The sequence below is a fragment of the Hemitrygon akajei genome, chromosome 27 (genome assembly GCF_048418815.1).
Source record: "Hemitrygon akajei chromosome 27, sHemAka1.3, whole genome shotgun sequence".
In the NCBI taxonomy this organism is placed as follows: Eukaryota; Metazoa; Chordata; class Chondrichthyes; order Myliobatiformes; family Dasyatidae; genus Hemitrygon; species Hemitrygon akajei.
This window is the reverse complement of record NC_133150.1, coordinates 30,449,555-30,463,187: the sequence shown is the minus strand read 5'-3', so window position 1 is coordinate 30,463,187 and position 13,633 is coordinate 30,449,555. Positions and strand designations below refer to the sequence as shown.

Sequence of the window (13,633 nt, the reverse complement as noted above, 5' to 3'; positions counted from 1 at the left end):
ACTTACCTTACCTATACCCTTCATAATTTGATATATCCCTTTCAAATTTCTCATTCTCCTACGCTCCAGGGAATAAAGTCCTAACCTTTCTCTACAACTCAGGTCCTCAAGTCCTGGCAACTTTGTCGTAAATTTTCTCCGCACTCTTTCAATCTTATTTGGTAGTCTTAGTAGCAAAAAAAGGAGAAATGTGCATGGGGGTGACTGTGATAAGTTGGAAGGAGAAAAGTAAAAACCCTGAAGCTTACAAATTGGAGGCAACTGTGGGATAAAGAAGGTTCATGGTTGTAAGGAAATGGACCATGAAGCCATTGTTAATTTCTCTGGTTTCATGTCTGTCACTTGTCAACAAGTTTAGCAATGTTACACCAATAGTGGTAAGCAATACTTCCTTCCTGATGCTCACGTTAGTTGCTGATGGCTGTGTTTAGGTCCCAGTTTGACCATGATCTATAGCTGCAGCTTGGACTGCAGTTCTCTACGAGTGGTGGGTTCTCGGACTTGCCACTCGGCCTGGCGTTTCGCTATCTCCAGCAGCGGCCTGGAAGGTGTTTGCCTATGGACGACCCAGATCCTCACCAACTGAAGCATTGTGGGAGACTGAAACGTCGAGAGAGCAGGCAGTGTGTGCTGCTGTCGGAAGAAGATCCCAGTACTCAAGCAACTTGAGCATCTCTCTCTCACACACACACACACAGTCTGTTGATCCTCGAGTTTGGGACTCAAAAGCAATGTGGAAGATTGTAACATCGAAACAGCAAGTAGCTGGTCTCCTGCTCTCTTTGCTGGAGGAGCAATCTCTCTCTCCCTCACTAGCGAGAGACAGCCTGTCTGAGATACCGATGCGTTGGGTTATGGACTGTAGTTCTCGATGGACTCTAGATCAAAGTTTCTTTGGGGGCTTTTGCTATTGCTTGCATAGTGGATGGTGGGTGGGTGGGTCAGAGCTTCTGCCGGCACAAGTGGAGGGAGGCTCAATACTTCTTCTCCGGCTTGTGCGTAGGAGGGGGAAGGGGGGCTTTGGGTTTCTGATGTTCCTGTCATTCATTCTTTGGGTGTTTTTCTGTTTTGTGGGTGTCTCTGAAGAGTAAGAATTTCAGGTTGTATACTGTATCCATTCTCTGATATTAAATTGAACCATTTGAACCCTGTTTGAGGGAGGAAATGGTGATACTGAACATTGCACTATGTTTTGGGGTCGTCCGAGCTGCTGGACGTGGATGTCAACATTAAAAGCAGTAACAAGAGGGAGTGAAATATGTACTGGAGAAAATAAGTATTCGGCCTGGGTTCTGATCAGTAGACATTGTTGGTAAGCGAGCATCGTCAGAGAAAGGCAGGCAAAGTGTTTGAAGATGAGAGTCGTTTACTACTCTTGGCAACATCCGTAACATCACTGGATTTCTGCAGCATTGCACACACACACATCCTTGGGGCTTGACTTCTGGCACAGAAATGCTACGGACAATCAGTGCCTTCAGACGGCATTTTGGGATGAACGGATTTCCTGCAGAAATATTACCATGTGCCAAGGTTACCACATCATGTCAAAATCTCCCGAGTATGTTGTGCCAAGATCTCCAGCGCAGCTTTGCCAAGCCTCTTTCTTCTGTATTGCATCATGATTGATCGTCTGCCAGGCCAGCAGAAGCTCCAAGATACCTGCCAGCACTTGCTGCAGCTCAAAACACTTCAGCCTTGGAATGCTCCGCAATATTAAAGGGGCAAGTTCAGTCAAGTGCCTGATCTCCACACAGCGGCAACTTTATTAGGTACAAGAGATGTCTAATAAAATGGATGCCGAGTGTATTTCTGCATGTTCCTGGTCTCCTGCTGATGTAGCCCATCCACTTCAAGGTTCGACATGTTGTGCGTTCAAGGATGCTCTTCTCCACACCACTCTTCTAACACATGGGGATTTGAGTTATTGTTGTCTTCCTGCCAGCTTGAACCAGTCTGGTCATTCTCTGACCTCTTTCATTAACGTGACATTTTCACTCACAGAACTGCTGTTCAGTGGATGTTTTTATTTTATTTTTTGCACAATTCTTTATAAATGCTTCAGAGAACTGAGTGTGCAAAAATTCCGGGAGATCAGCAGGTCCTGAGATACTCAAACCACCCTGTCTGGCACCAACAAGCATTCCATGGCCAAGGTCTCTTTGATGAAATTTCTACCCCATTCTGATGTTTGGGGTGAACAGCTGAATATCTTGACCATCTCTGCATGTTCTATGCATTGAGTTGCTGCCACGTGATTGGCTGATTAGATATTTGCATTATTGAGCAAGTGTCCAGGTGTAGCTAATAAAGTGGCCACTTGCAATGAACGTTGAAAACCAAGGCTCCCACGTAAAACTCGAACTTTCTTGCTGCAGAAACTTACACCTCATTCAGGAGGTGCACAGAGTCCTTGATACATCCAGTGGACCAGCAGGGAGGGATTGCAAGTTTCTGTGCTGTCACATGCAGCCTGTATTGCAAGAATTGTGTAAGACTAACTTTAATCAGTCAAGCACCATCAGTTTCTGATCAACTTCCATAACAAGTAGTGGACTTGCTCCTATACGATTTGTTACATTACTTTTTACTGTTATTACTGTGCCTTGCTATTTCTATACCAAGGCATCTGTTAATAATTACGAGAATTTGCAATTATATAATATTTTTAACATTTTGTAAATCTGTTACTTAAACGAGAAATGGGATAAGACTCTTCATTAGCAGGTTTATTAACCAATATTCAACATAGATTCCGATAAGATATTAGAAGAATTGAACATAAGCTAGGTCAAAGAGGAGAAAGAAGACACACAAACTCTGCAGGTCAAGCAACATCTATGGAGAGGAACAAAGATTCGACTTTTTGGGCCAAGACCCTTCGTCAGTTTATTGCCTGAAAAATGCTGCGTGACCTGCCGAGTTCCTCCCGCACCTTGTGTGCGTCATTCTGGATTTCCAGCATCTGCAGAACCTCTTGTGTTTGTGAAGAAAGGTTTTCACTTGATAGTTCAAGCTTTAAACCAGGTTTTAATGGAGAAGAAAGAGACGGAGAAGTATTAGGAAGGAAGTCCAGACTCAAGGTCTGGAAAATTGGAAGCATGGCTAATATTGGTGGAGCTAAAGCAGGAACATAATAATAAAATGAAGGATCTTGTGGAGAGCGTGACTTGTATACAAAAGTAGTTACTGGCTTAGGAATCTAAGTTGATATTTTCCGCACATGGTACCTGTGACAAGGTGAGTCTGTCAACATTTTGATGGATCTTGGTGGCCTCTCTGGTCTCTCTAACATCACAGGCAGCTCATCAACCTGCTGAGGCATCAAAAGAATACTGTTAATTAACATGACTCCCAAGGTATTGATCACTGAACAGGAAGACCTATTAACATCACAGAGTTTTGAAGACATCTGAAAGTAAAAACATGATGATTAAACTTTGATTGGCTATTGATGGGAAGAATTGGCTATTTGAAACTTAACAATGAAAACTCCCTAAAGACAGAAGCAAAACCTGAGCAACATCACCAAGAGGGGTATCAACACAAGGGACTGTTGTCAGGGCAACCTGCGTAACTCCCTAAAGACAGAGCTAAACCTGGGCAACATCACCAAGAGGGGTATCAACACAAGGGACTGTTGTCAGGGCAACCTGCGTAACTCCCTAAAGACAGAGCTAAACCTGGGCAACATCATCACCAAGAGGGGTATCAATACAAGGGGCTGTTGTCAGGGCAACCCATATAATGCAATGAAAAGTAAAGGCAAGTTAAATTAGTTATTGTTATTACTAAGAGTAATTTCTATATATTGTACTGTACTTTGGGTGGTTTGTGTGGAGATATGTCTCCACCAAAGGAGGCGTATGGCACTGCTTCCCTCCGCTAGCCTGTACAATGTGGGCAATGTGTGGCACCTACTTAGCCCACCAGTCAGGGTCATGTGAAGCCATGGGAGCAGGTGGTGGATGGTCGTATGAGCAGCCAGTGCATATCACAACTCCTGGTTGTGTGACCACTAGCACCAGGCAGACAACCTCTGAAGATTATTGATAATGGCTGGAGTCACTCATCTTGTAAAGACACTGCCCAGAAGAAAAAATTGCCAAGAACAATCACGTTCATTGGCCATGATCGCCCACATCAGATGACATGGCATGTAATGACAATGAGGATCGTACTCCTGCCGCAGAACAACAAATCTGAAGACCGATGTCAGTAATAATATAATCATGATTCTGAACTTTATTGAATTACTGAGGAAGCATGAAAAGCTTTTGCAGAAGATAGGAAAGAAAACAGACAGCTGAAGCTGCAAATAGGAAAATGCCCAGTGATACCAAGTTCAAGTACATTGCCATGCAGACATATATACAGGTAGTTGAAACAATGTTCCTCAGGGACACAGTACATAAATCACAAACAGCACATAAAATATTATTAGCATAATAATGTTAATAGATAAAGTATTTTGTGGATATACGAGTTGACTTAAAGTACAAATACTACAATATATAGTTAAATACACAATAGTATAATGATTTTGGCGCTGTCATAAGTAATGTATACTGAATGGTAGTAGTGTGCTTAGAAGTAATAACCTGCTACAGGGGTTGGTCAGCAAGGAAGAGAAATACATATAACGACAAGGTTTATGGATTTAAATATGTTCCCATCACGGAGCCTGAGCCCAGATTTCAAAGACACTGTTACTGACTCTTCTTTGGACGTAACAAATTATGCAACATTCCAGAATGAAAGCCAGAATTAAAGGAAGATTTGGAGCAGAATTAGAGAACCTGATGTCGAGGAACAAGGGACTTCGGTTACATGGAGAGAATGGGGGAACTGGGTTTGTTTTCATTAATGAAATTTAAGGGAGATTCTGAAAGGGGGATGTTCAAAACCTTAGTTTTGAAACAGTAGATCAGGAGAAATTATTTCCACCGGCAGGAATGTTGATATTCAGAGAACATGAATTTAAGAAAATTTGCAAACTTCCACTGGAGGAATTGAGAAAGTTTTTGTTGAAAGTAATGAGTTTATTGTGTCTGAAAGAGATTCAATATTAAAAACATGTAAAAGAGAATAAAACAGATACTTGAAATGGTAATTTGATAGGATTATGGGGAAAGAGCAGGCCTGTTGATGATCTGGATAACTCTTTGAAAACACCAGCCCAGGCCTGATGGAATAAAGTGCTTCAGATTATATGGAAAGGATTTGCCAGAAATGGTGTAGCCAGTGAAACATCTTTGAAAATTGCATAAAGCTCTCAGAATGGATTAGGGTTTTAAACGCCATGCAGCTGATATTACAGAGAGCCATGAAACATGGAAACAGGCCCTTTTGGCTGATTGAGTCCACATTGACCACGATTTATCAATTTACACTAATTCTGCACTAATCCCATTTTATTCTATCATGTTCCCATCAACAACTAACAACCTCCCTGTAACTTCTATCATTCAGCTAAACCTAACAGACAACGTTCTGTGACCAATTAACCTATCAGCCCGCGACTTTAGGGAATTGGGAGGTAAAATAACTTAGTATGGCAATTACTCTGCACGTGGCTGAGAATCTACAGACAGTTGTGGACACAGCTCAGCAAATCACGGGAACCAGCCTCCCCTCCTATGGACTCTATCGACACTTCTCGCTGCCTCAGTAAAGCCGCCTTGACAAACTTATATCGATATGTGGTGGAAGGCAAACTGGCTGGCTGCATTATGGCCTGGTATGAGAACACCAATGCCTTTGAGTGGAAAATCCTGCAAAAGGTAGTGGATTTGGCCTAGTACATCACGGGTAAAGCCCTCCCAGCCATTGAGCTCATCTACGTGAAAAGTTGCTGTAGAAAGGCAACATCCATCAGCAAAGATCCTCACCACCCAGGCCGTGCTCTTTTCTTGCTGCTGCTGCCATCAGGTAGAAGGTACAGGTGCCTCAGGACTCAGACCGCCAGGTTCACGAACAGTTACTATCCCTCAACCATCAGGCTCTTGAACAAAAGGGGATAACTACGCTCATTCAATTTCTGCTGGCATCACTTTAAGGACTCTTTATCTTGTTATTTCATGCTCTCATTACATTTGCATTTGCACAGTCCATTGATCCTGTTTACAGTTCCTGTTCTATAGATTTGCTAAGCACACCCGTGGGAAAAAGAACCTCAGGGTTGTATGTGATGATATGTATGTACTGTACTCTGAAAATAATTTTTATTTTGAACTTTGAGCATGATCTGCACTGCACTCTTTTTCATAGCTTTTACATTTTACTTTGCAGTTGTTTTACTGTATTCTAGCTCAATGCACTGATTAGATCTGTATGAACAGTATGCAGGATCTTGGTACATGTGGCAATAATAATCTTATATCAACTTTAACACTCAGGTGTAACAGTACTGCTAGTGATTAGGGGCTTAATGCACAAAACATACTCATTAGGGAAAAATATGTATAGGAAGTGTATTAATACACTCAGAATTTCTGAGCCTCAGTATCTGTAGTTTTAAGGGAATACATGCAGACACACAAACTCATGTAGAGATTGGAATGAAGAATTAACAAATGTAATGTATAGATGTGGGTTCCGTCTGTAGCATGACCTTACTGTTGCTGCTTTAAGTCCAACTACTTGTGGTTTTATTTCTCTCTCATCCAATCTAATCCATAACCGGCTGGGTTCTATGGGGATTGGGAGAAGTCAAAATGTCGGTGATGTGCCAATACTGCCTGCTAATTTCAGCATGATCCAACAATAACTACATTTATAAGTGAGTACACACATTAACAGAGGCTGGTATAGTGATGGACAAGGACTACTTAAAACTAGACTACACTACTTACACGGGAAGTGGATTTTTATCTGCAGTAGGCGATGTGAGTCTTTCTCGAGCTTATCTTGACCCAGCAGACATTGAAAATTGTTTGACTCTTGGACAGAGGAGGGCTCCAAAGTCATTGAGTTGCTCGTGGAGCAACGTTGGAGGAGATGGACAGGAGGAGGGATGTACTGCATCTGCAGGGCATTTGGATGCTCTCCAGAACAAGCCAGGAAGGCAGTCAGAGCAGATGGCTGTCAAGCTCAGTGCCAGAAGGCAAAACCTGAGGGCATGGGTGCTGCGGTGGTCAAGGTCAATGAAGACACCTTCAAATGCCATGTCCCACTAAACCCATCATCGGTATCACACACTTCTCTGCACCCCCACCATTCACCTCACAATTCTTATCAATCAGGATTCATAAGTGCACCTCATCATCACACACTGAACTGTATTGCAAGCCTAATATCTACAGTATATTGCAAAGCATATCCTAATCAATCCTGATAGCTAGTTTGTTCTCTCAATACTGACAGCCTTCTTCTCCCTCCTCTTCTTTCCTCTCATAGCAACTCCATCCATCTTTTGTTTAATGTGTCTGAGAACAACTGCTTCGTACAAGAGGCATGACATCAATAAAATGTCTTTTAATCCTTGCTACCTCACTGCATTCTGACTTGGGCAACTTGAAATCAGTCTGGAACTGCTAAACACTGGCAAATTATAGCAACAGGCAGTAGAGATCAATAATGTTGCAACTACCCCTGCATACATAGTGTACATTATGGAAAATAGCCCTCATGACTACACCAATATGGCAGCAAGCACAATTGCCCACAAATCTCCACATGTGATTTGAACACAAGGTGGAAGCAATATGGTGCTTTCATCTTAAACACAAGAGATCCTGCAGATGCTGGAGGAACTCAACATGTCAGGCAGTATCTATGGAAAGAGATAAGCAGCCAACGTTTTGGGCCAAGACCCTTCACCAGGACTGGAAATGAAGGGGGAAGAAGCCAGAATAAGGTGGAGGGAAGGGAAAGAGTACAAACTAGAAGGTGCTAGGCGAGGCCTGGTGTGGCACTCACAATGTATCTTCCATTCCGCCCAAAACAATGCACACCACAGCACTCAATTTTGAGGCCATAATGTCAGCTGCATTCCACATACACAGTTAACTGCACAAATTGATTTGCAAACCTCTCTCTGTGTTTACACAAGCTCACAGAATGAACATCGTTTGTACACATCCTCTTGTGAGCTGCACTGGGCCAGTAGCTTCACACTCTATTTCTGTAAATAAGGTTGTTACTAGCACAGGGTTGAAAATGAACACGCAGGACTTCCTGAGATAGACCACAGGCACTCGGTACTTTGGTATTCTAAACTCTGCTAACAGGCTATTGCGAAACTGAGCTGGTCAAACACACTAGTAATAACTTCGGAAGGAACCAATGTAAATGGTATTGTTGTGTGCAGTGAGAAATGAGGAAACCTGCTGCAGTTTGAATTATACATGATTTTATCTGCTGTAGATTCCTCTGCTGAGGGACTGATAGATTGAAGCTGTATGCAAGTCTAGGCAGTCTATTGTAACATCAAACTATAGAAACTACTTCTTCACTCTTTGTTAGTGTCCTGAAACTGTTGAGGTCATGGTCCGAGTTCTCTCTTTACTTACACTGCTGCACAGCATTTCCTGTTTTAACTTCTCTTGTCTCTCAAACCCTATATCTTTTGCACACTTCCTTGCTGTCCCATGGTACCTCGTTCACAGATATTTAAAAACAAATTGTTGCATATTAAAGGATCTAGGCATGAAATAGGAGGAATGTAGGGGTGGAGTTTCAGAGGGTCTGGGTCAGGAGGATGATGATCATAATATACATTCAGTCACAAGCTGTGTCTTGGCTTGGAGCAAATATTTGCATCAGACTGCCAAATTTCTTTGAAGACATTCCCAGAAAATCCACTGGAAGATCTATTGTTAACCATATGGTCCTCCAGCCTCCCCACAAACATTGGTCAGCTGCATCGTACGTTTTGATGGAAGGAAAAAGACTCATTGCTTGATTGGGTTAATTCTTCAATCAATTACATTTCCCTTGTTCTCTATTTCCAATATTTCTCCAAAATCACTGGAGCCATAGAGTAATAGAACAGTACAGCACAGAAACAAGCACTTTGGCCTATATGGTTGAGGCCAAAACCATTTAAACTAACTACTCCCATTGACCGGCACCAGGACCAAAGCCCTTCAGCCCTTCATGCCCCTCCCATCCATGTAGCTATTCAAATTTCTCTTAAATGTTGAAATTGAGTTCGCATGCACCACTTATGCTAGCAGCTCATTCCATACTCCCATGAGCCTCTGAGTGAAGAAGTTTCCTCCTCTGAGTGAAGAAGTTTCCTCTCATGTTCCCCTTAAACTTTTCTCCTTTCACCTTTAAACTGTGACTTCTGGTTGTAATCCCACTTAAAGTCAGTGGAAAAAGCCTACTTGCATTTACCATATCTATACCTTCATAATTTTATATAGCTCTATTAAATCTCGCAATTTTCTACATTCAAAGCAATAAAGTCCTTTCCTTTTTCTTTCCTTCTGACTCAGGTCCTCCAGACCCATTAACATCCTTGTAAACTTTCTCCATGCGCTTTCAACCTTATCTTTCCTGTAAGTAGGTGACCAAAACTGCACACATTACTCCAAATTAGGTCTCATCAACATCTCATACAGCTTGAACATACGATGCCATCTCCTATAATCAATACTTTGATTTATGAAAGCCACTGTGCCAAAAGCTTTTTTTAAAATGACCCTATTGACCTGTTCTACCATTCAAAGAAGCAAGAAATTAGAAAGCTGTTTGAATGCCTGTGTGGTTTTTCTGTGGGGTCTGCATTATCATAGAATTTATTCTTAAGCACCTAGAAATTCCTGGAAAGCTCATCCTTATTTGCATCCAATAATTACTCTAAGTCTCACTGTAATGAGTCAGCTTCCCATTCAATCTCATCAGTAGTCTAGTTTGTAACATACTGGATCTTGGAGAGCAGTAGGAGAAAACTGAAAATTATTGTTTTATTTTCCCTATGGGAAAGTCATCTTTTCCCTTTTGCTAAAACTTTGGGTTTAAAGTTACTTCTCCAGCAGAACTGGCTTTTTGCTCGTCATCTGTTTTACTACTTCTGGTAAAAGCGTGTGGGACTTTCAATCATCGCACACTCATACTGTGCAGAAACCACAGCCCTTCTGTCTTGTTCCACAGAAGCTCAGAAGAGAAGGAAATTAACATGTACAAAACATTCCATAAATAACCACTGTCCTAGTGTCAATGGTGCCCATTCTCAGAGCTGCTGACTGGCCACTAATGGACAAACCAATGGAGTGCAAGTCTTTTATCTGTAGTCCAGACAGACGGTCATATGCTTGCAGACCTGAGCCTAACTTGGAAAAGCGGTAGACCTTGTCCTCTCCATCTTCTATCAAGAGCTCTCCAATTTTTTCCCCAATTAATTAGCACAATTATTTCCCCGCAATCTTTTGCCTTGAAATTCACTTTGACAGCTATTACCACGTACACTGCTTTCTAACTCAATTGATGGGATTAGTTTGCCACAGAACAGAAGACGTTAAGAGGAAATGATTATGATTATGAATAATTATGAATGTTCTGGACTAAGTAGTTAGGGAGGAACCACTTCCACTGCAGTTAGGGAATGAAAAAAATTTGAATTAATCAGCAGAACAAAAAAAAAATCTAAGATGAAATTTCTTTATGTAGCATGTTGTAATCATGTGGGATATTTTACAGATCCAATTGCAGCCTTCAAAAGGGAGTTGTATAAGGACTTGAAAATGAAAATATTGTTGAGTTTAGGAGAAAAATGTTGGGTTGTGGGGGGAGCTACAGATAATTTGCTGAAAAGAAACAACTTCTATTTCTGGCATATATTCAATGATTCTAAGTAGTTGACTAATACACAAGAAATTCACACTGAGAACATTGTAAGAAGGGAATTGACCACTTCCGACAAGAATTATCTTCCTGAAAATTCTAGTGTCCCCATTTGAGATGCACTGAATTGTCATAGCAGACAACCGTTTTATACCATTTTATCTTGCTGAAAACTGTACTTGTGATCATACTTAAAATTGATCAATTTAAGCATATTTTAATGGCTGAAGATTTGCTGCCTGATGCTCCTGCCCCAAGGACACAAAGGAAGAATTCTAGGAATGAGAGATACAGTACTGTGCAAAAGTCTTAGGAGCATGCGGTATATATTGCTAGGGGTGCCTATGACTTTTGCACAGTGCTGTATTTGGAAATACGGAGCAGAGAGCAAGTTTGTAAATCTGGCGGGTGCAAAAGATGTTGAGGATGACGAGGATGGAGCACTGTGGGAGGGGTGCAGAGAATGAGGGCCAGGGATTGGGGGTGGGGGGGGGGGGGGTAGCATGGGTGCAGACATACCCTGCCCGAGACACCAGGCAAGGTCATTTGATTCCAAACAATTGGTTTATTGATCATTACAGAATGCCTCTCTGGTGCTACCCACTCCCTCTCCTCTCCCATCCCTCTTCCCTAACCATGATTCCCCTCTCCCTGCCCCCTCCCCCACTCTCAGTCCACAACAGAGACCCATATCAGAATCGGGTTTATCATCACTTATATGACATGAAATTTGTTTTTTTTTTGCGGCAGCAGTTCAGTGCAATAATAAAATTACTGCTCAAAAGTCTTAGGCACCCTACCTATACGTATATACAGTATGTGCCCAAGATTCTTGCACAGTAAGCTATATTCCCACACATATACAAGGAGCATAGTTTTATGAATGCAATCTTTCCATTTTTCATAATAGTTGGCATAAAACGGCTCACTAATTTATAATAAGAACGTTCCTTCTTGTGTAGGTGGTCTTTTGTTTCCATCTCCACTGACTTCAAAGTTCAAAGGAAATTTCAAAGTAATTTTATTATCAAACTACATATACATGACTATATACTGCCTTGAAAGTCATTTTTGTAGGCATTTACAGGAAGAAAAGAAGTTTATGAAAACTCAAAGACTGACATATACCAATGGCAAAAGAAGACAAACTGTGCAAATAAACATAATACTGGAAAAGAAGAGATGTGAAGAGTCCTTGCAAATGAGTCTGTAGGTCATAGAATCAATTCAGAGTAGTGGTGAATGAAATTATCCACACCAGTTGTGGAGCCTGAATGTTGTAGGGTAATAACCATTCCTGAACCTGGTGGGGTGTGATCTTCAGCCTGATGGTCTTTATGGTAGGGACCTTTGATGATGGATACATCTCCAAGCGCCCATATGGAGCATAGTCTTATGAACGCTGATTTTCCATTTTTCATAATCACATTTATAAAACTATGATCCTTATAGATGCTTGGGAAATATACCTCTCATTAGAGGTTTTATTCCTTTGTGCCATTGTGAAAGAAGCATCAGGTAGCAGATCTTCAGTCATTAGAACATGCTTAGCTCAGTCACAAGTAAAGTTTTCAGCTAGATCACTTGGGATAAAATGGTTGTCTGTTGTGCAAATTCAGCACATTGCAATGGGACACTGGAATTTCTAGGAAGGTTATTCTGTCAGATCCTCACATTTATTTAAGGCAAGAAGTGTGGAGAGAACTTGAAAAGCTTAAGAGTACAATAGACCAGAAAACATTGAAGGGGAACTATTCTGAAGTCTCACTGGGTGGTCACACTTATTTCTCTCTCCATAAACTAGAAGCTATCCAAAGCTTTGCTGTCCATATTTTAATTGGCACCAGTTCCAGTTTAAACATCTTATTTATTTACTGATTGATTGAGATACAGTGCGGAATAGGCCCTTCAAGCTGTGCTGCTCAGGCACCCCTAATTTAACCCTAGCCTAATCACGGGACAATTTACAATGACCAATTAACCTATGGATCAGTACGCCTTTGGATTGTGGAAGAAAAGCAGAGCCCTTGGGGAAAGATTATGCATCCCAAGGGGAAGGCGTAGACTCATTACAGATTATGTTGGAATTGAACTCTGAATTTGGATGCCCTGAGCTGTAATAGCGTCACACTAACCTCCACACTACTGTGGCATCCATATCCCTGACCATCTGTCTCTTGGTGCTGCACCTTCTTAACTTTAAGACATAATCCTTTTTTTCAGAACCCCTCCATGCCTGGAGCCCAATCCTACGTGTCTAAGACACATTTGCACTCCTCTAACTGTGGCCTCCAGTGCTTCCCTATTTTGGGTTCTCTTTTTGGCGGTAAAGCCCAAAGATCTAGAATTTCCCTATCTCCTCACTTCTCCTCCTTAAAACCCACATTTCCTACTGATTTTAATATCCTCTCATACGGAGTAAAGCCACATTTTCTTTCATTATGGTCTTGTTAGGTGACTTTTTTCTACATTAAAAGTGCTACACATATAGAGATTGTTGTTACATCATTTAATTACATTTATTTGTGTATTCAGTGTTCCTTATTGACGGAGAACTGACCAGTGGCTGAGATGCTACAAATAACAACTTTATAATTGATAATGTAAACTGTTAATCATCAGTTTCTGAACACTGAAAACCACTATCAATTTTATACATTAATATCTTATTTGGAACGATTCTTTATTCCTGTGCTGGGGCATTTTTCATTTTGAAGATTGAAGGCAACGTAAAGGAAAGATGCCTTAAAGATACAAGACCATAAAACCATAAGATATAGGAGCAGAATTAGGCCACTTGGCCCATTGAGTCTGCTCCACGATTCAATCATTGATTGATCCA

The 13,633-nt window shown here is 41.3% G+C and overlaps 1 protein-coding gene across 2 annotated transcripts in view; it reads right to left on the bottom strand.

Moving 5' to 3' along the window:
- The window catches only part of LOC140717222 (tyrosine-protein phosphatase non-receptor type 22-like), a 114,945-nt gene that overhangs the window by 41,278 nt on the left and 60,034 nt on the right, over positions 1–13,633 (bottom strand). For both annotated transcript variants that reach the window (XM_073030549.1, XM_073030550.1), the window contains one exon: positions 3,231–3,316. In XM_073030549.1, the coding sequence (XP_072886650.1) occupies positions 3,231–3,316 (86 nt within the window). The remainder of the gene's footprint in view (positions 1–3,230; positions 3,317–13,633) is intronic.